Source organism: Manis javanica, chromosome X, assembly GCF_040802235.1.
Source record: "Manis javanica isolate MJ-LG chromosome X, MJ_LKY, whole genome shotgun sequence".
Classification (NCBI taxonomy): Eukaryota; Metazoa; Chordata; class Mammalia; order Pholidota; family Manidae; genus Manis; species Manis javanica.
In genome coordinates, this window is record NC_133174.1 from 126,299,874 (window position 1) to 126,319,701 (window position 19,828).

The following is a 19,828-nucleotide window of genomic DNA, read 5'->3' on the forward strand; positions in this document are numbered from 1 at the left end:
AACACAAGTATATCCACCAAGCCTGGTGTGCTTTCCAAGTTTTCCACCAATGTAGCTATAATGGTTCGACTTAGAACTCACAGTTGTTTGGTACAATTATGATGTAAACTAGCCTTGATTAAAAATGAAACTTTCTAGAGATAGTAGCAAGATACGGTCAAAAGGTATGCTTCAAAAGCAAGGCGGAAAGGAAGGAAAAACAGTAATGGAGAACATGCAAAGGCACAGAAGAGGAAAGGAAAGGCCACAGGAATGGGTAAGTGCGATTGAAACAAAACGCTAACTATGTAAAGCAGAGAAGAGGAACATGAATTGGAGAGAAAGAACTGGCTGCCTTGCAGATTTCTGGGTGGCTGAACATAACACAAAGAGCTAGTGCTCTGATAAGACTGATAAAATTGTCAAACCTCTAGCAGCACTGACAGACACAAAAAGAGAGGAGACTCAAATTAGCAATATCAACAGTAAAAGAGGTAATGTCAATACAGACTCTGAGGATGTCAAAAAAACAAAGCAATACATGAACAATTCAACACACGTAAATTTCATAATTAGATGTGAAACAAACCAGTCACTCAGAAAATAAAAACTACCACAACTCACCCAAATGAAATAGACCATTTGAACAACAATTAAGGAAATAGAATTTATAAGTTTAAAACTCTGGAAAATGAAATCGTCAGGCCTATATAGTTTCACTGGAAAATTCTACCAAAGGTTCAAGGAAGAAGCAATACCCATCCTTAACCTCTTACAGAGAATAAAAGAGGGACAACATTCCAACTCACTTATGAAGTCATTATTACACTGACACCAAAACCAAACAGTACAAAAAAATCTTCACTATCCCTCCCTCGTGAATTAGGTGCAAAAATCCTTAACTGAATATCAGCAAATAAAATGCAGCAATATTTTTAAAGACTTCATACCATGGCATTCATCCCAGCAATGCAAAGCTGGTTAAATATGCAAAATTCAATCAATGTGACCCCACAATGTCAATAGTCTAAAAATAAAAACTGCATGATAATATCAATCAATGCAGAAAAACTTCTGACAAAACTCAACACCCATTCAAGAAGAAAAAAATCTCCCCCCAAAACAGGAACAAAGTGGAACTTATTCAACCCAATAAAGGGCAGCTACAAAAAACCTACAGCTGATATGTTACACAATGGTGAAAGATGGACTGCTGCATGCTTTCGGCCTCAGATCAGGAGCCAGGGAAGGGGGTCTGCTCTCACACTCTCCTTGAGCCTAGTGCTGGAGGCTCTGGCGTCCCGGCAGTCTGGATGCAGGAAGGGGGATCAACACAGAGTCGAAGGATCAAACTTGGAGAATCTTCAAAAATACAGCCCTTGCAAATGGCTGGCCCCATGACAAGCTTCAGGGGGTGGGTACAGAGAGAAAAGCACCAGCACTATGCCTCAGTGACAGCTTCATGCCTCTTGTTCCTCTATGACCCCACACCCACCCTGCCACTCCTTCCTCGCCCCCACCGCCCCTGCCATGAGTTCGCTCTGAAAGCCACAGCCACATGAAGAGAAGGAATAAATATGTGGAGGTTCAGTGAGACAAGTTCAGTCCCTAGGGTGGTTCAGAGTGACCCTTTTAGGGGGGTTTCTAAGGCAACGGAAAGATGGGTCAATGCAATCACTGAGAAACATCAAGGTAGTGAAGGATTCCAGTGGGTTGCTTGGCATAATCTAATTCAACAACAGTCTCATGCAGAGCCGTAAGAACTCCCCTAATCCTGATGTAAAGATCCTTTACAAACTGATTTTTTATTCTTTTCCCTCCAGTGCTAACAGTGAAATTCTTACTGCCTGTTGGTGGTGATAGGACAAAAAAAAAGAAATCCAGTGACAGTAACTACTCTCTCTAGATGTGAAACATCTATGTGATACACCCAGAGGATTAAAAGAGGAAGTCTAAATATAAAGCTCAATCCTACTTTTGGTTTATAATCAGTAGGAAGAGACATTTCTTAATCTGCATTAATACAAATTTAATTAGACATCTACCTAATCCCCTCATTTGATACCTATAATTGCCTGCTAATATGTTTTAGAGGAAGGATTTAATGACTCCTCAACTGAAACAGTTGCAGAAAACAGAATTTGCTTAAAATATCTGCTCCAATAATACTTGCCTCAATATTTCCTTGCAATGGAAATTTTACAAGAAAAATTTTAATGCAAAGTCCTGAAAAGACCCTTAGCTTTCCTCAGTAATAAGGACAAAAATAAAAAAGACATATGATTTACTATGTTATTGATGTATGGGCAGAAATTATTTCGATGTATAAATAACATGTTAATATACACAAGTTACCACTGATTTTTAAGAAAAAGACAAAAATTGTATAAAACAGCAAATTTTCTTATTTATAATATATCTGACTCAACAAACAAAAAGCAAATAATCCAATTAAAACATTGGCAGAGGATCTGAACAGACACTTCTCCAAAGAAGAAATTCAGATGGCCAACAGGCACATGAAAAGATGCTCCACATCGCTAATCATCAGAGAAATGCAAATTAAAACCACAATGAGATATCACTTCACACCAGTTAGGATGGGCAACATCCAATAGACAAGAAACAACAAACGTTGGCAAGGATGTGGAGAAAGGGGAGCCCTCCTACACTGCTGGTAGGAATGTAATTAGTTCAACCATTGTGGAAAGCAGTTTCCTCAAAAAACTCAAAATAGAAATACTATTCGACCCAGGAATTCTACTCCTAGGAAATTTACCCCAAGAATGCAGGGGCCCAGTTTGAAAAAGACATATGCACCCCTATCATTACTGCTGCACTATTTACAACAGTCAAGAAATGGAAGCAACCTAAGTGTCCATCAGTAGATGAACGGATAAAGAATAAATGGTCCATATATACAATGGAATATTATTCAGCCATAAGAAGAAAACAAAGGAACATAACAGCAGCAGACTCAGAGAACCCAAGAATGGACTAACAGTTACCAAAGGGAAAGGGACTGGGGAGGATGGGTGGGAAGGGAGGGATAAGGGGAAAAAGGGGCATTATGTTTAGCATACATAATGTGGGGGGGGGCAACAGGGAAGGCAGTATAGCACAGAGAAGACAAGTAGTGACTCTATAGCATCTTACTACGCTGATGGACAGTGACTGTAATGGGATATGTGGTGGGGACTTGATAATAGGGGGAAATCAAGTAATCACAATGTTGCTCATGTAACTGTATATTAATGATAACAAAATAAAAATTAATTAATTAATTAAAAAAGAAAAAATATATATATCTGACTCAAATGAAATAAAGGAAGAAAGGCCCTTAATATATCTTCTGTTGCTTGTATATATAATGACTGAGTTACTCATATATGTGTTTTTCATGAAGTAAGATCTTTGTAAAACAATTTTGCTTAAATAGGGTGTATTCTTCTCAAGAATAACAAGAAATGGAGACATAGGCAGTCAGGACTGGTAACAATGGCTTCACAATATCACCAGTGTCCAATCCCACCATCTTGGTGAGAAGCTTTTATCATCTTAGTCACAAAAACCTACTCTACCTTCAGCTTCAAGCTCATGTTGAAAGGAGATTGTGTGTGTGTGTATGTGTGTGTGTGTGTATTTTACACTCAAATGTTCTATTTCGTAACTTGCTACAGTATTAGATTGGTAGTTCTGTAAGTCTTCTGAAATCAGCCTTCCTCCTACAGAAAGGAAAGAAGCTATCCCCAGGACTTGGTCCATAATGATCTCTGGACAAAAGCTACAGTGGAATCAAAACTTAAAATGCCAGTCCCCAAGGGCATATTTACAAGAAGACAAAGTGCTCAGGTCAATGACAGGCTCCAGAGAAGAAATCCATGCATGGTAGTCCCTTGGCACAGCGATCTGTGGGGTGAAGGTTGTATGGGGTGGGGGCTCCTTCACTTTGTTTTTAAGACAGTACAAAAGAATGTGTAATACCAGCCTGAATGGTACCACAGGCTACCATGAATGAATGTCAGAATTACTATTCAAGTGACCTCAGTGTTACATGTCTGACCCAATTGTAAGCAAATGGAGATCACAGGAGTTCTTTAGTTCCATGCCTGATTCAACTTCATAATTGACCCAAGAGGTTGTATGGCAGTGGAGTTTAAAGCTCCAAATTGAAGGTTTTGTTTGTATGAGATATGCATTTAATCTATGAATCATTTTTAAAGCTCCTTAAAGATAAATCTTCGTTCATAAGCTCACACATCAGTATGAACTTCCCGGCAAGAAATTAAAAAATGGCAGGTATTTTCTAGACATAACATAAAATAGCACAGCATTGAATTTAATATGTCCCTCAGCAGCCTCTAGATAAGTCTTGGCCTACTCAATATTTTGTGGAGGAAGCAAGAATTGGGATAGGAAAGAAATCAAGTCAACAAAGACTTGACACCCACTTCCCAGCAGGACATTTTCAATTCACCAAGCTGATCCCTTCCACTGTCTTCTGAGCTCCCTCTGCGCCATCCTACCACAGCTCCTTTGTGGTTCTTGTTCTCCCCAACCAATCACTGTGACTTGGCTTGTCCTCCCCTCTCTGGTGGGCCTATCCATGGCTTCTGTGTCCCTGAGCCCCACCTCCTCCAGGAAGCCCTTCTGCCCACTGATGGTGTGCTACATATTTTACACTTCATCATTTACCACTTTGTCCTATCAGTTGTCCGTTTCATCTCTAGCTCTTATCTCTTGCTCAAGCTCCAAATCCATACTGCCAACAACCTGCTGGCAATCCTCAGAACCATGACTCACTGGCACCTCCACTCAACAAGTCCAAAACAAATCATCTTCAGTGCCAACCAGCCACCCAACACACACACACACACACACACACACATACACACACACACACACACACTCATACCCTCCTCCTCCAGTCTTCTCTATCAATGGAGTTCTGCATCTAGCAAATATTTCCTATGTCTAAAGGACCACTGTCAGGCACTATGGAGACAGAAAGGTATTCAAAGATGAACAAGTGCCACCTGACCTCCCTGTCAGGACAAGTTCGGCACCCCTCTTATGCTCACCACTGTCCACAGCACCCTGTATTAGCCCCATCACTGAACTTATACTGTATTCTAATGCTATCACCCCCTTACCAGACTCTGAACTTCAGGAGGGCAGAGTCATGTCTTAGGTTTCTCTGCCTCAGCGGTGCCCAGGACAGAGACTGGCTAGGTGGGTGACACTGCACGCCCTTAAGGAGCTAACCACTGACCTGGATCCCGAGAGTCGGAGTTATCTTCACCTCTTCCCTTGTCCTCATAACTAGTCATCAGCGAGTTTTCTTGATTCTATCTTAACAGTGTCCACTGCTTTCATCCACTTTCTCTTTCTGTCCACTATCACAACAGTAGCCCACACCACTATCTGGGCTGCCTGGAACCCAGCAAGAGTCTCTCCTGGCTTCCCTACATCCTGTTGCTTATTCTCACCACTTCCTGACAATCCAGCCCCCACCCCACCACTAGAGGGATCGTTGCAACCTGTATGCTATTCTATCCCCCTGCTTAAAACTTTTCACTGGCACCCCTCTGAATATAGCTCCAGCTCAAAGCCCCGCTCCTCTTCACTCACTTTACCCTCAACCCAAACCATCCTACCTCCACTGCATGCTGTTTTAACTTACTCCCTCTAACCTTCTACTACCAGTCAGAATATTCTTTCCATCCTTCAAGGCCCAATTCAAGTGCTTTTATCCCCGGACATTATTGTTAATTGAATCATTTCTTTTACCGCTTCAACAGCATCTCATTTAGAGGTAGAGCTTTGCCTGTGTTACTTATTCTGCCCTATCCTGTGATAGCTCGTTGTGTACACAATATCTTGATTACTCGACTGTAGGGGCCTTGGAGGTGGGGTCCATGAGGACAGATGATTACAGCCCCCTCCCCGACCGAGTGCCTAGGTTATGCTCAGTGAACAAGCTGAACAGAATTTAATGAACTAGCTCACAATATTCATTCATTTTATATATATTTACTGAGCCTAACCAAAGCAGAACATCTCTGCCCTTATGGCACTTACATCCTAATGATAAGGCACAGACAGTTAATGAAGGAAATAAATAAATGTATATGACGTTAGATGGAGAGAAATGCTAAACAAAAAGTCAAGTAGGGAAGGGGGCCAGGGGCAGTGGAGATAGGGCTTAATTTTTTCCCAGATGACCGGGGAAAGCCCCAAGTGACACTGACAGGTAATCAAAGGCCTGAAGTAGACGGAAGCAAGCTGATATCTGGGGACTGTGCCAGCGGGGGGGACAGCTAGTGAGGTAGATGCCTGTTTGGCACAGGCAACCAGGAGGCCAGTGTGGCTCAAGTAGAATGAGTGAGGGGGAGAGAGGTCAGAGAGGAGGTCAGATGGGCAATGGGAGGCCAAATCCTGGAGAGCCTTGTAGGCTGTTGGGATGACCTTGGCCTTTACTCTTTTTGAGATAGGGCGCCATTACCCAAGTTACACTTTGAAAGAGTCACTCTGGCAGCCTATAAGAATGACAAGGGCAGGAGTAGGGACGCCAGTTAGGAAGCTACTGCAATAAGGCAGGTGAGAGATGTTCCACATCCTTGCAGGCCTCTGGCCTCATCTGTCCAGACCTACTCTTGTCAGCTGGGTAAGAGATGCTCTGAGGGGTTACCAAGGCACTCAAATCAGAGCCAGAGCTTACCAGGTGAGTCCTTAACTGAGTTCTAAACCAAAGAGAAGACAGGAGAAACTTGAAGGGAAAGGTCTGAAGAGCAGGACAAACACACCAGGGAGTGGCCTGACTGTGCTACAAGGCATCTCAGTGAGGGACAGTATAATGAAGGTGTGCTGTCTGTCCACGTCCCCTGTCCCCTCAACAATGCTTGGGATTACCAGACAAGGCAGCAAGCACTGTGGCTTTAGTTTTGCAGATGAAGACACTGAATCAGGGACCAAAGTACAAGTGAATCTGGAAAGTTATTCAGCGGCCCTAGCCACCAGCTTATACCCATTGAAAGATGTAGCGAGGGGTAAAAATCAGTGGTGAAAATCATCAAAACCACAGAAATTCCAAATAAGGCCTGAGAAAATACTTCAGGGTTGAACAGGGTCTTCTTGGTTCCTGGTAGTAAAAAATGCTAAGAATCTACGCTTACAATTATAAGTCTGTCAGTAAACACTTACTCCATTAAAGGAGATACCCAACCCCTTAACCAAACACACAACACAGAAAAGCATGCAAACCAAATTTAATATTAAATGCTTTAGGGAAAAGCTCCTAATACTAGTTATCTGGGGGAGGGAGCAAAAGAGAGAGGAATTTTTATTATCTACATTATATATTTCTGCAATATTTTAATTTATTTATAGTGAGCTTATAATTGCATTAATTAACAGTATTAATTTTGAAGCATTTAAAAAGCAGCAAAGACATCTACAAAAGAAAAAAATGCACTGAGGAGCAAACCACTCAAAGGAGCCCCTGGGAAAATATTTTTGAAAAGTGAAGAGATATAACAATGTGAATAACTGAGTACTATTTTATTTGTATTATGACATATTTTTATAAATCAGGGTTTTTTGGTAATATAGGCAGGGCCTATTTTACCTACATTTTGCCAGGGGGTGACTTATAAACAACTGAAATTTCTTTCTCAGTTCTGGAGGCTGTGAAGCCCAAGATGAAGGTGACTTCCCATTCATTACCTGGTGAGAACCTGCTTCCTTTAGCCACTTTCATTTGCATTCTAATACGATGGAATTCCAGGATCTCTTTTTTTTTATTTATTTTTTATTGAAGTTTCATTGATATACAGTCTTATATTGGTTTCAAGTTTACAACAAGCGGTTCAACAGTTACCCATATTATTAAATCCTCACCTGCCTCACTAGTGCTGTACTACTACCCCCGTGACCAACTTACAATATGATTGAGAATTTTTGTGTACTTTTATCCCTCTCCCCCTCCCCACCCACCTACCTCAGCCCCTCCCCCATGGTAACCACTAGTCACTTCTCAGTGTTTATGAATCTCTTGCTGTTTTGTTCATCCAGGGCCTACTTTCTTAAATAATAAAAGGCAAGTAAGTTACTTAAGACAGCTCTAGAAATACTACTGAAGAGTGATTAGATTTCATTCTCTGGATATTTTTTTGGAAAATGATAAGCAGTTAGTAGCATGCAATGAATTAAGGGCAATCTCATTCAGAATCAAAGTGGCCAGGCAGCTTCCTGCTGTCCTATGATTGTTATTTCTCCACACATCTGAGACATTTATATTTAGGTCTGCTTCAAGAGCTTAAGGCTAGAAAAGGGAAGTTAGCACATGCTGATTTTTAGAGTAGCCGGAAGGCCTATGTACTCTATTACATGGAATGGACTAGAATTGGTCAACAGAAGGGGTGGAACAGGTGTCTGAGCTTTGAATTCTTTCACTTTTTAAATTTTTTGCTGCCTTGATGTAAGTTAAATACAACTGCATTTCAAAATATCTAATAGCAGATTTTTCCCTGTTCTGTTCTAGTCTTATTTTTGACATATGCATGAAAGTATAGTTTCTGTCAACCAGTTAAAACTACAAGATTTTCAGTAAGAATACTAAGAAAGTACAAGACACATTCAAAAAGACTTTTAAAAGATTCACTTACCACTGGATTTAATTTCTCGAACATAATTGCTAGGGAACCAGCCTGTTCTCCCATTTAATGTGCCTTCCCACCATCCGCCTTCTTCAACTCTAGTGACATAAATGATGTCCCCTTTACAAACGGAAAGTTCATCTTCATTAGTCTGCTTAAAGTTGAATCTTGCCTTTACAATCAACTGGTGACTTCCATTTTCTGTCATCTCCTAGAGGAACAAAAACCAACACCAGATGAAGCATTCATCTAAATGGGACAGGGACAGAAATTACATGAATTTAGGCAAATAAAGTGAGGTGGCCAGAGATAAAGCCCCAAGTCCATCTCAGTTTCGAGTTTTTAACTTCGAGGTGGCCCTAACATGTATAACCCTCAGGGGGGATTAACAAATCCCTCAACTGTATGCAAACTTGCATTTGTGAGACTATGTATTGTGGAGGGGCCACAGCTTTCATTTCCCTCTCCCCTCACCAATTATCTAAAGATACTATTTAAATGAGCCCAGAGACAAAGTAGAGTGCTAAACCATTCCCCCAACCTCTACCCAACACACATAGTCTTACATAATGATACGACCAAGATTAGATCCTAACCTACTCATAAAACCTGCCTCCCACCTCACAATCACTAAGAATATCTTAAATTGGCTAAGACTTAGTCATATGCAAAGATCAAATACCCCATAGTTCCCGAAGTCAGGAGTTCTTAATTTGTCACCGGCCCCTTTGAGAAGCTAATGAGCACAACACATCTTTACCAAAACACATACCCATATGTTCATACACAGGAGATTTTTGCATATCATTTGAGAGGGTCCAAGGCATGTGCAACCACAGTGTTCATCAGCTCCTCCAAGGGATCTGTGATTTCAAAAGGTTAAGTGCTGTGGAAGTAATTAAAGTGCTTTGGAAGTAACAACTCTTGATGGCTTAAAGTAGGTGGGCGGCTTTTGACAAGGAACAAAGGTCTCAAAAGAGCAGAAGATGGAGCAGTTCCTCCCAAATAAAGGCACCCATTGAGACCAAATGCAAAGATACCCGGGCTGTTCCAATACAGTAGCTCATCAAAGGCTCAGTAGGAATGCAAAGAAATAAATAAAATCACGATGATCATAGCAAGAAATACTGCTTGCCTACTATGTGCCAAGCACTATTTATATCTCCTAATAAACCACGGGTAGGGGAACTAACGCCAAGTGGCCATCAGCAAGTAGTCATAAAGACTTATATTTGCACAGCATTCTCAGTTAAAAAACTTGCTTGATTCTAGGAAGGGAAAGAACTTTGGGGCTTCAACCCTGATTTTCTGACTCTCTGCCCCACATGCCTTTGATTCATTCCAGCAGGCCAGCCTGAACTGCTGCTAGGTTTAAAATTAGTTTTCTCTGCAAGGCCCCAAATAAACAGGTTGGCTATCTCACCACATATGGGGCTGCGATGGGGATATCAATCTAATTTTATGTATTTTGAAACAGGCAGGGAGAATAGGGGGACTATACTTACCACTGCCTTTGACTGCCTTTGCAGCCCAGGAGCTGTGCTAGAAACTGCTCCCTGTGGGTTTGTCTGAGGACTATTAGCAGCACTAAGAGAAGAGGAACGTCCACATGGTCTTTCTGATAGCTGATCTGTGAAAAGAAGAAAAGGCATGGTAAAGGGAACCATTCACATCAGAAAAACATCTACAACAGGACATTATCTTTCATGGGACATTATCAAAGGCAACCTAGCCATGATTCAACTGTTATCATTACGAACATGCCAAGTGTACTTCATCCCCCTCCCGCTTTGGTGGCCAACTTCTTTCTCTTAACCTTACTGGCCATTGCTCTCCAGTAGAATGAAAAACAGCGACAGAACCACATTTTCTCTTAACCCATTTCCCTACAACTATTCCCTCCTGAACCAGCCACAACAGTATGGAAAAACCAAGGAAGAACTATATTGGGTACCAAACAGCTGTTTGTGCTCTTATTACTTTGAAATATTTCAAATTTCTCTCTTTGGTTTTTGGCCCATACTAAGTGGTTCTTCTCCTGCTCACATACAGCAATGTATGTGACATATATAATGTAAAACTCCCTTGACCTGGCCTGGGAGGTGAGGATGAGAGAGAGAATGTATGTCTGGGAAAGATGCAATCCTGATAGTAGAAAAATTTTTTTTAAAGTCAAACTTGGGAGTCTTCTCTTCCTTTGAAACCTTGTGAAATTCGATCCGACCGGTGCTGAGAATGTACTGAAGAGTGGCGCTGGCTTCTCGACAAATTCAAACAAGGGTTCTTTTCCTCTCCATTTATTTTTAAAAGATATAAACTGCAAAAGTCTAAAGCCCAAACATTCTCTAGGCGACAAGCTCAGTATCCAAGTAATTTCCTTGATGCTGTGGGTTTTAACTTTCACCTCCTTGTATTTATAAATATCTGTGGCAAGGGAAGAGACTGTAAAACTTGCTAGGAGAGTTTGGCAAAGGAACGTATAATTTGTGTGGCATAATGTTAGAACTATACAATCCTCCCTGCCCAGAACTGGATAGCTGTCATGTGTGTTAAATATAGTTACTTGAATTAGCTGTACTTTCTGCTATACGCCTTGCAATAGCTCAAAAGCTTTTTATTTTCCAAATAGCAAAAGAACAACTTCAGAGAAGTATTTTTACATTTATTGCTATTATATACAGCTCTTTTGACTAAAACTATAATTACTTGATAGCTTCCTAGATGCTCATCCTATTTGGCACTTGAGTATATTGCCTGCTCTTGTTCTCTAAAGGTTTCATGGGGTAAGCTGAGTCTCCCTACATAGATGGCAATTTTCTCAAGGGCGGACACCATATCTTACACTTCCCTCTGTAGCACCTGGCAGTGCTGGGCACACAGCCTGTTAACTCTCCAACAGTTGAAGCAGCAAGACCCATGTTTGGGCATAAGGGCTCTGGCGTCAGATGTGAGTTTGAATCCCAGCTCTGCCACTTACTTCTAGCTGGGCAACTATGCATCTGACTTTCCTTATCTGTAATACGGACCTAATAATAATTCTTACCCCCCAGTGTTGTTTCAAATTGAATGAGACCGCCTATGGCTCTTAGGGCATCCTAGACCCATGGTAAGGGCTCAAAGCATTTTAACTGTGGCTGTTACAGCCCAGCTGTAGAGAAGATACAATACCACAGAAGGAGGGAAGTTATATACCCCAAGGTTATCACTGCTTGCCTTGCATTTACTAGGACATATATTTAATATGTCCAATGTGGTGGGCATTAAACATTGAAATAGAAGGTAGTCTTTTCACTCATTATGAACCTGAAGTTTCCTTTCCAGTGCAAGGGCACTGAGGGGGTCCCTTGACATGGATGAAGGCATACGGAAAACTATGGGAAAAATGTGTGTCTCACCGGGAAAGAGAAGTAACAGCTATATTCTGTAAACTATGAAAAAGGGAGCTGGTCTATGCCTTTCTTTTCTGGCTTGTTATACCCAGTTGCCTTTTCAATAGCTTTGAATGAAATCGTTTCTTGGTTCTTCTCATTGTATTAAGAGCATTAGAATAACTTCTCTGATAGGTATGTTCAAATCTTAACGCATGAAAAATTAAAGTGTTTGATATCCACTGGGGTTTACTTGGAGGGAAGGAAGAAATTTGCACCAATCAAACAATTTTGGCCATAGTTGGCTCCTGGGGTAATCAGAAACATGTGGAGCCAAATATATCACCCAGAACTCTACTCACAGACCCTGCTTACCTTCGGTTGCTTTGTTGACAGCTAAAAGAGTACTCAGAACCTTAGAGAAATTGACCCCTGAATAAAGGTCATCAGGATCAAATACCTATGAGAAAGGAAATTGAAACTATAAGACACTGTAAGTATTCAACTCACCAAACCAAACTATCAAAAGGCTGCTTCCTCCAGCTCTCAGGGAGAAAAAAAACGTAAAAGCTGCGACCCAAACCTCTGCATACCGTGGGGAGAAATGAAAGCAGCAGCTGAGCTGCCTAATGACATGTGGCGGGCCATCAGTGAGTCAGAGCGAGGCAGTAATGGGAAATGAGAGCCAAGCTGAGAACGCAGGGCCCGCCGGGAAACGCACAGTGCACACAGACCCACTCTTCTGACCGGAGCCTATCAATGCTCTCAGCCCAGTTACCGGAACTTGTATGCATGGGTTACAGTTAATGCCCAGCACCTACAGAATGACTGTAACAGTCACAAAGAAGGACGGTGGAGCCTTTCGACACATTTTCATCGGTCCAGTCGATTCACTGCCCTCAGTAGGGACACTGTCAGCAGTCCCCTTTCCCTCCATTCCTGTCCCCACACTGTTACCCACTGGGTCCCAAGCACCTGGGATCCCAACTCACATTGCCCAAGCTTTCTGCCTAGGTCTGCCTTTTGCTCCCAGCTCCAGCTCCTGGTTTCTGCAGCTTGACCTTGCCCGTCTCAGCTTCTCTTCATGGATTTGAACCCTTGCCTGCCTGAGCCTATAGGTTCTTCCTGGCCTCAGGTGACTTTCCCAGATAGGAGTTTTGGCCTTGTGATACTACTCAACATTTGGAAACAAAACATTTAATAAATACAATATTTCTCTTTGTTGGTCATCATTCTGATATGCAACTATCTAGTGAAGATAACAATCGGCTATTGTTTTAAAAAAAATTTGTTCATTTTTATATGTATTCCATGTATTAAAGCATATTGACTTCTTCCCATCTCATATATGTATATTTGAAACTAGAAGTGTTGTAAAGCACAGGTACAATCTATTAATCGGCCAGCCAACAATGTAGATACAAAGAGCTATAGGTAACCAGATGCCCACCATCTAGATGGAAATGCGTCTTCTAAAAATATTTTGTTCATCTAGAAGTTTACATCTTTCTTCTCAGATGTGGTGAGAGGAATAAAATGTATCTTTGCATATGGGACATGATTGGTAATGGATTTTCCGATTAAGCAGAGCCATTTGTTTTGTCTCTAGTCTGCGTGTTTTCTGGGAACCACGTCAAGACACAATTTGATCTTCTTTGTGTATATATTCTTGAAGACCTAAAATATGTCTCTAGAATGAAAATATGTAGTATCCATTTTTTTTCCAAATTTAGGAGACCCACCAATACAAATAATATATGCCAACGGGAGCCTACAGAAGTCTGCCTATTCTGCGATCCACAACTCCACCATGCATTTAGTCAATGAATGTTTTACAATTAAACTTAAAATGACTGAAGAGCCCAATCACATCTAAAATTGAGACACAAATATACTTTAAGTAAAGGCATAGTGCCAATATTACTAAGGAGTGAAATGACACTATGGTCCAAATATACTTCTGAATGCTACAATATAAAATCCAAAGTTTTCCTGGAATAAATTGATAGGCTTCTGCTTTAGTTTCATGAAGCCTGGGTGAACAAGATGCAACAGACCCTGGAGAGAGTATCTAGTATCCCAGGAGATTCCTGACTTATTGAATCTCCCTTAGAACTGATCAATGGGAAAGAGTTAATGACATGTATGCCAAAATGGCAACAAAACACAAACTTTATTTATTTTTATCCCATAATTCCTAATGCAAACACGAATGCATGTGTGAATGTGGAGATGTGAGTGTTCGGTAGCCATGGTGGAGATGAGTAGAGCCTAATAAGTGGAAGTAAGTATTAACAGAATAAGGCATAAGAGCAAAAGCTGCGATTAAAATGTCTCCTTTCTTTTTATGTTATTCCTTATCCAGGTTAATCGACTGCCTATATGTGGCAACTTGTACTTGGTACTGGCATTATTCACTTGTGCCGGCACTTGACCAAATTTGAAAATGAGTACACTGATCAGAAAATGAAACGTGCATCAAGACTCGTGTCTGCCTGAGGGAAGTTGCCTGGACTATATACACAGTTCCCTCTTTAGGAAACTGCAGTACACTCGAGTTCACCCATGGACACTGTTCTCCTTGCAAGCCTATTCTGGAGCACTAAGAATGGCACAGGAAGGAGCTGGAAGAACCCTCTGGGGACTGGTAGAGAAGGCAGTGCCTAAGGGTTATGATTTCAGAGCAGCTGAAGGAGAACATAGAACCACCAACACCCTCCACTGCACCACACCCTTGCAGGTCTCAAACTGAATGCTATGGAAAATTCCACCCCAGACCTTTCTTTCTTTCTTCCATGATCTTGAGATTGGTTTTCTACTAAATGGAAATATCATTTGGAGCTTGTGCACACTTTCAGGTGTTATCAGTCTCTCATACCTTAGTGGAAAGGAGAGGCATGAGACCAACTTTAGAGACAACAGTGTGGAGAAAAACTGAGGGCACTGGCGCCAAGTGTGAAAAAGCAGAGAAAATCCTCCACCGTGGAGAGGCTGGAGGAGAACAAGGAATTCTATTACAGTACAGGCCATGTGCCTTGGACTAATCCCAATCGTATATACATACAACATGGAGAACCAATTCCCTTTCCTATCAGCAAAGCTGTGGGACTTGTTAAAAGTGACCGCTCATGTGCACATTGACGCTGTGTGTGATTTTCCAGTAGAAAGCCATGATGATACTCATCTTCTGGTGCGCTGTGCAAGCCTCACTAGCCTGTTTAGTATGGTATGAAACGGACTTCTAGATTAGCTGAACTTTATACCTATTTTGGTCCAGAAATGAGCTGGTGACTTCCAGTTGGATCTGTGAAGGTCAGATGAACAGCAGGATTCCCTCCCTCCATTTACCATGACTGTGATGCAGACAAGAAAAAAAGGATTGCTTCTTAAGACTAGTGCTAGATGGTTTCAAGGTCCCACTCCTGCAATGGGATGAGGCAAGGTTCAAGTATAACAATAGCAGCAACAATAAAACATTGTATCTCCCTGGGTAAGCAATAGGACAGAGAGGGATCAAATGTCATTAAAGGTTTGTTTAAGGTATTTACATATAGCCAGTCTAAGGGCCAATCCTACATCAGCAGCTAAAATTAGACAGGGCATTTATTTTTTAAATGTTTCCCCATATTGAAATGCAAAGCAAAACCACAATGAGATATCACTTCACACCAGTCAGAATGGCCAAAAAGAAAAAACAAAACAAAACAAGAAATAACAAGTGTTGGCAGGGATGTGGAGAAAACAGAACCCTCCTACACTGTTGCTGGGAATGTAAATTGGTGCAGCCACTATGGAAAGCAGTAGGGAGGTTCCTCAAAGAACCAAAACTAGAACTACTATATAACCCAGTGATTCTACTCCAGAGAATTTACCCAAAGGAAACAAAATCACTAATTCAAAAAGATATATGTAGTCCAATGTCTATTGCAACATTACTTACAATAGCCAAGATATGGAAGCAACCTAAGTGTCCATCAACAGATGAATGGATAAAGAAAATATGGTACATAGACACAATGGAATATTCCTCAGCCCTACAGGCTATTATGCTCAGTGAAATAAGCCAGGCAGAGAAACACAAATACCATATGATCTCACTTATACGTGGAATCTAAAAAACAAAACAAATGAACAAATAAACAGAAAGACTTATAAACACAAGAGAACACACTGGTGGTTGCCACAGGGGAGGTGGGTGGGAGGATGGGCTAAATAAGGGAAGAGGCTAAAGAGGTACAAACTTCGAATTATAAAATAAACTAGTCACAGAGATGGAAGTACAGCATAGGGAATATGATCAACAGTATTTTCATAACCTGGTATGGTGACAGATGGTAACCACTTATCGTGGTGAGCATTTAGTAATGTACATAATTGTTAAATCACTATGTTGCACTCCTGAACCAACAGAATATTGTATATCAACTATATTTCAGTAATAAAACAAAACAAAATAAAATAAAATAACTGAATGTTTCCCTACATTTTTCCGTTTTGGATATCCACAATGACAGCAAAACCTATTTTCTATCCACTAAAAACCAGGTGTTAATTTTGAGCTGTTGGGGATCTGCCAGTATAAACTACACAGAAGTTAATATTTTTACGGCTTTACAAATACAGCCTTTTGGGGTAGTTTTCTGTTTCAACATACATGCTATTTTATGACATTTTCCCTAAACTGACAAACACAAGGAAGCATTATGAGAACAAATTCCCCCACCCCCTTATTCCATTCCATCACTAATCTTACAGCTGCAATTTACTGATTTACTGAGCCCTTGCTATGTGCTGGCACCATGCTTTTAGTTATATGTATGTGTGTATGTGTACATATGCATATGTGTGCATGTATATATATATATATATATATATATATACACACATATATATATCCATTCACTGCACTTGATTCTCCCAGCAAGCCTGTAATGTGTGTATGTAATGTGGGTACAATTATTTCCCCCATTTTATAGATGAGTCAACTAAGACTCACAGTAATTAAGTCACAAAGCAAGAAAGTGATGGAACCAAAAAAATTACACAAGAAAGCTCCCTGAGAGGCATTTCAGCCCTTATGCATACTTTGTTTTCATGAGACATTTAAAAAAATGAAAAAGAAATTCATGGGTTCACACATGAAAATAAACCCCTTGCTGCTGTCAGTATAAGCAGCATCTGTACCATCTACAGCAAGTACTACAACCTCCAGGATGGCTAATTCAACTGATCACAGTAAAAGAAAATCTCCCATGTGACAAGACTGTCCACTGGGGCCTTGCCTAATCCCTGTGCTGTTCTTGTCCTTTCATGCCCTGACCCACTAGGCACCTGCTCACGTTTGCCAGAAGCAGCGAGAGACTGCACTGAGCTACTCCTCTCTGTTCATCTGGTTCCACCTTGGGAGCTGCGTTCATGTATGCGAAGTGTGGGTTGGGTGGGGGTCCTACCCATGGTCACAGAACTAAACTAAACCGTGACTTGGCATCATGCTCTAACTTAACTAGTCACAGCCCCAACCGCCTCCTTAAGGGAAGCAGCCACACCATATACTAGTTCAGAACAAGGTAATGTGTCCAGTGTCGTATAGCTTTAGTACCATTCAAGGACTTCCATTTGAAGTTAATTTAGGGTTTGGAGTGATCACAATAAGCTCCATCACTCAACTGTTAAAATCTAATCGACTGAAAAGCAAGTGATTCAGTGGAACCACATGGACATAGCTTATGTTTCAGGCCCATTAAAAAAAAGATTTCAGATATTTTAGGAGCCTTCCATCTCTCCCTCATTCTGATTGTCCTTACTGAATAAAATCTTAAATTAACTTAGCCCATCTTGAACCCCACTCTCTAATTCTCCCAGCTGAGCACACTGCCTGTTAACCCCTGAACTTTTCAGGAAATGTCATTACACCATGCAACAGAGCAAGCAAATCTGAGCTGCTTAGTCATATTTCACTGGATGGCACTGCTCCTGGCTCTGTGAACACAACCCAGGATCCTTCCACATAGCTCCTACTAAAAGCAGTCCCCAAGTCAGCCACAAATAATGCTCTTAGCTCAGAAATTGGACTCAGCCACTGGTATTCCACTTACTAGAATACAGCGGATGGCATTTGTACCCTGCCTGGTTTTAAAAAATAGCTGTTCCTATTTTTTATGGAGCAAACTTAAGAAAGCAAACTCTGCTCTCTACTCCTCTCTTATTTCCTTCATTTCTCTCCATTTCAGCCATTTAGGGAACAAGATCTGCTTGTGCATATAGCTGCAATTACACCAGGGTACTGAAAAGAGCACTGGTGTGAAGGTCAGAAGACCTTGACTCCAGTGACAGATTTGTCATTGCTGAGCAGTTGCAAGGACCTTAGGAAAGCAACACGATGTTTTGGTGACTCTATTTCGTATCTGGAAGGTGAGATATGTCTTGAACTAAACAAGTGGAGTGAAAGGCCTGCTGGCCTTCATCTGAATATGGGCTTTCAAAGGCAGCATCTTGACTGCATTCCTAAGGTCCAGAATCTGGTCTCCTATTCTCAGGGTCTTCAGAATGGACTCGGGCTAACCAAGGTCACAAAAGGCCAAAGCACAAACCAAAATGCCAATTGGCTATTTTTTTACTAAAAAATTGAACCATTAAGAAGATTAAATACTCCCATTTTATGGCCAGATCACTCTCTCACAATGGAGAAATCTACATGGTAAGCCAAATTAGAATGAGGAAGTTGTTGAATAATATAGAATCAAAGCAAAGAGAGTCTGGGGTATTGCAGCCGACCACAATCATAACCTGTTTATAAGGCGACTTTTTCAAAATGTCATTTAAAGAATTACCTATTTAATGAATGGATAAAGAAGATGTGATACATACACACAATTACACAATGGAATATTATTCAGCCATAAGAAGAAAACAAATCCTCCCATTTGCAACAACGTGGGTGGAGTAGAAATCATCTAGTTGGAGAAAGACAAGTACTAAATGATTTCACTCATCTGTGAAGTATAACAATGAAGCAAAACCTGAAGGGACAAACAGAAGCAGACTCACAGACTCCAAGGGGGGACTAGTGGTTACAAAAGGGGAAGGGGAGGGAAGGGCAGGAGAAGGGGATTGAGGGGCATTATGATTGGCATACATGGTGGGGGTGTCACGGGGAAGACAGTACAGCATGGTGAAGTAGTGACTCTATAGCATCTTACTACACTAATGGACAGTGACTGCAATGGGGTTGGGGTGGGGGACTCGATAATATGGGTGAATGTTGTAACCACATTGTTGCTCATGTGAAACCTTCATAAGATTGTATATCAGTGATAACTTAATAAAAAACAAAAAAGAATTGGTTCTAAAAAAAATTTTCTTATTTATAAATTCTGGCTCTATCTTGCTGTCACTGCCTAGTGGGACTTGGACTGTGACTGGGGACAGTTTCAACCACCTATGTTCTTTACTCTCTGTGGATTTATGCACTGTCACTTGACACAATTAATATGGGCTTCTACATTACTTGGACCACATACAATTCAGGGGTGGGAAGTTCAGCTCCATAGATCTCCTATGACAGGAGGGAAGAACTGAGTGTGATCCCTCACTGCTCACACCGCATTGTAAAGTCACCATATCTACTTCCTGATGGCCACTTCGGCATCACCAACAGCAATGCGTCACAGCTGATGACCTCCATTGTTTCTTGCACTCCTTTAGGGGAAAAGCCACTTTCTCCACAACAGAGATTTATCTTCGGTTGAGTATTAAGTGTTTGGGAAAGGCGGTGGGGATGAGTAAGGAATGAGATAGGCATGTAAGGGAGGACAGTCATAGGGT

General features: G+C 41.1%; 1 protein-coding gene across 7 annotated transcripts in view; it reads right to left on the minus strand.

Moving 5' to 3' along the window:
* Nucleotides 1-19,828, minus strand: part of ARHGEF6 (Rac/Cdc42 guanine nucleotide exchange factor 6) — a 94,084-nt gene that overhangs the window by 53,962 nt on the left and 20,294 nt on the right. For all 7 annotated transcript variants that reach the window (XM_073228087.1, XM_073228084.1, XM_073228086.1 and 4 more), the window contains 3 exons: nt 12,380-12,464; nt 10,142-10,266; nt 8,646-8,847 (listed from right to left, as the gene is read on the minus strand). In XM_073228087.1, the coding sequence (XP_073084188.1) occupies nt 8,646-8,847; nt 10,142-10,266; nt 12,380-12,464 (412 nt within the window). The remainder of the gene's footprint in view (nt 1-8,645; nt 8,848-10,141; nt 10,267-12,379; nt 12,465-19,828) is intronic.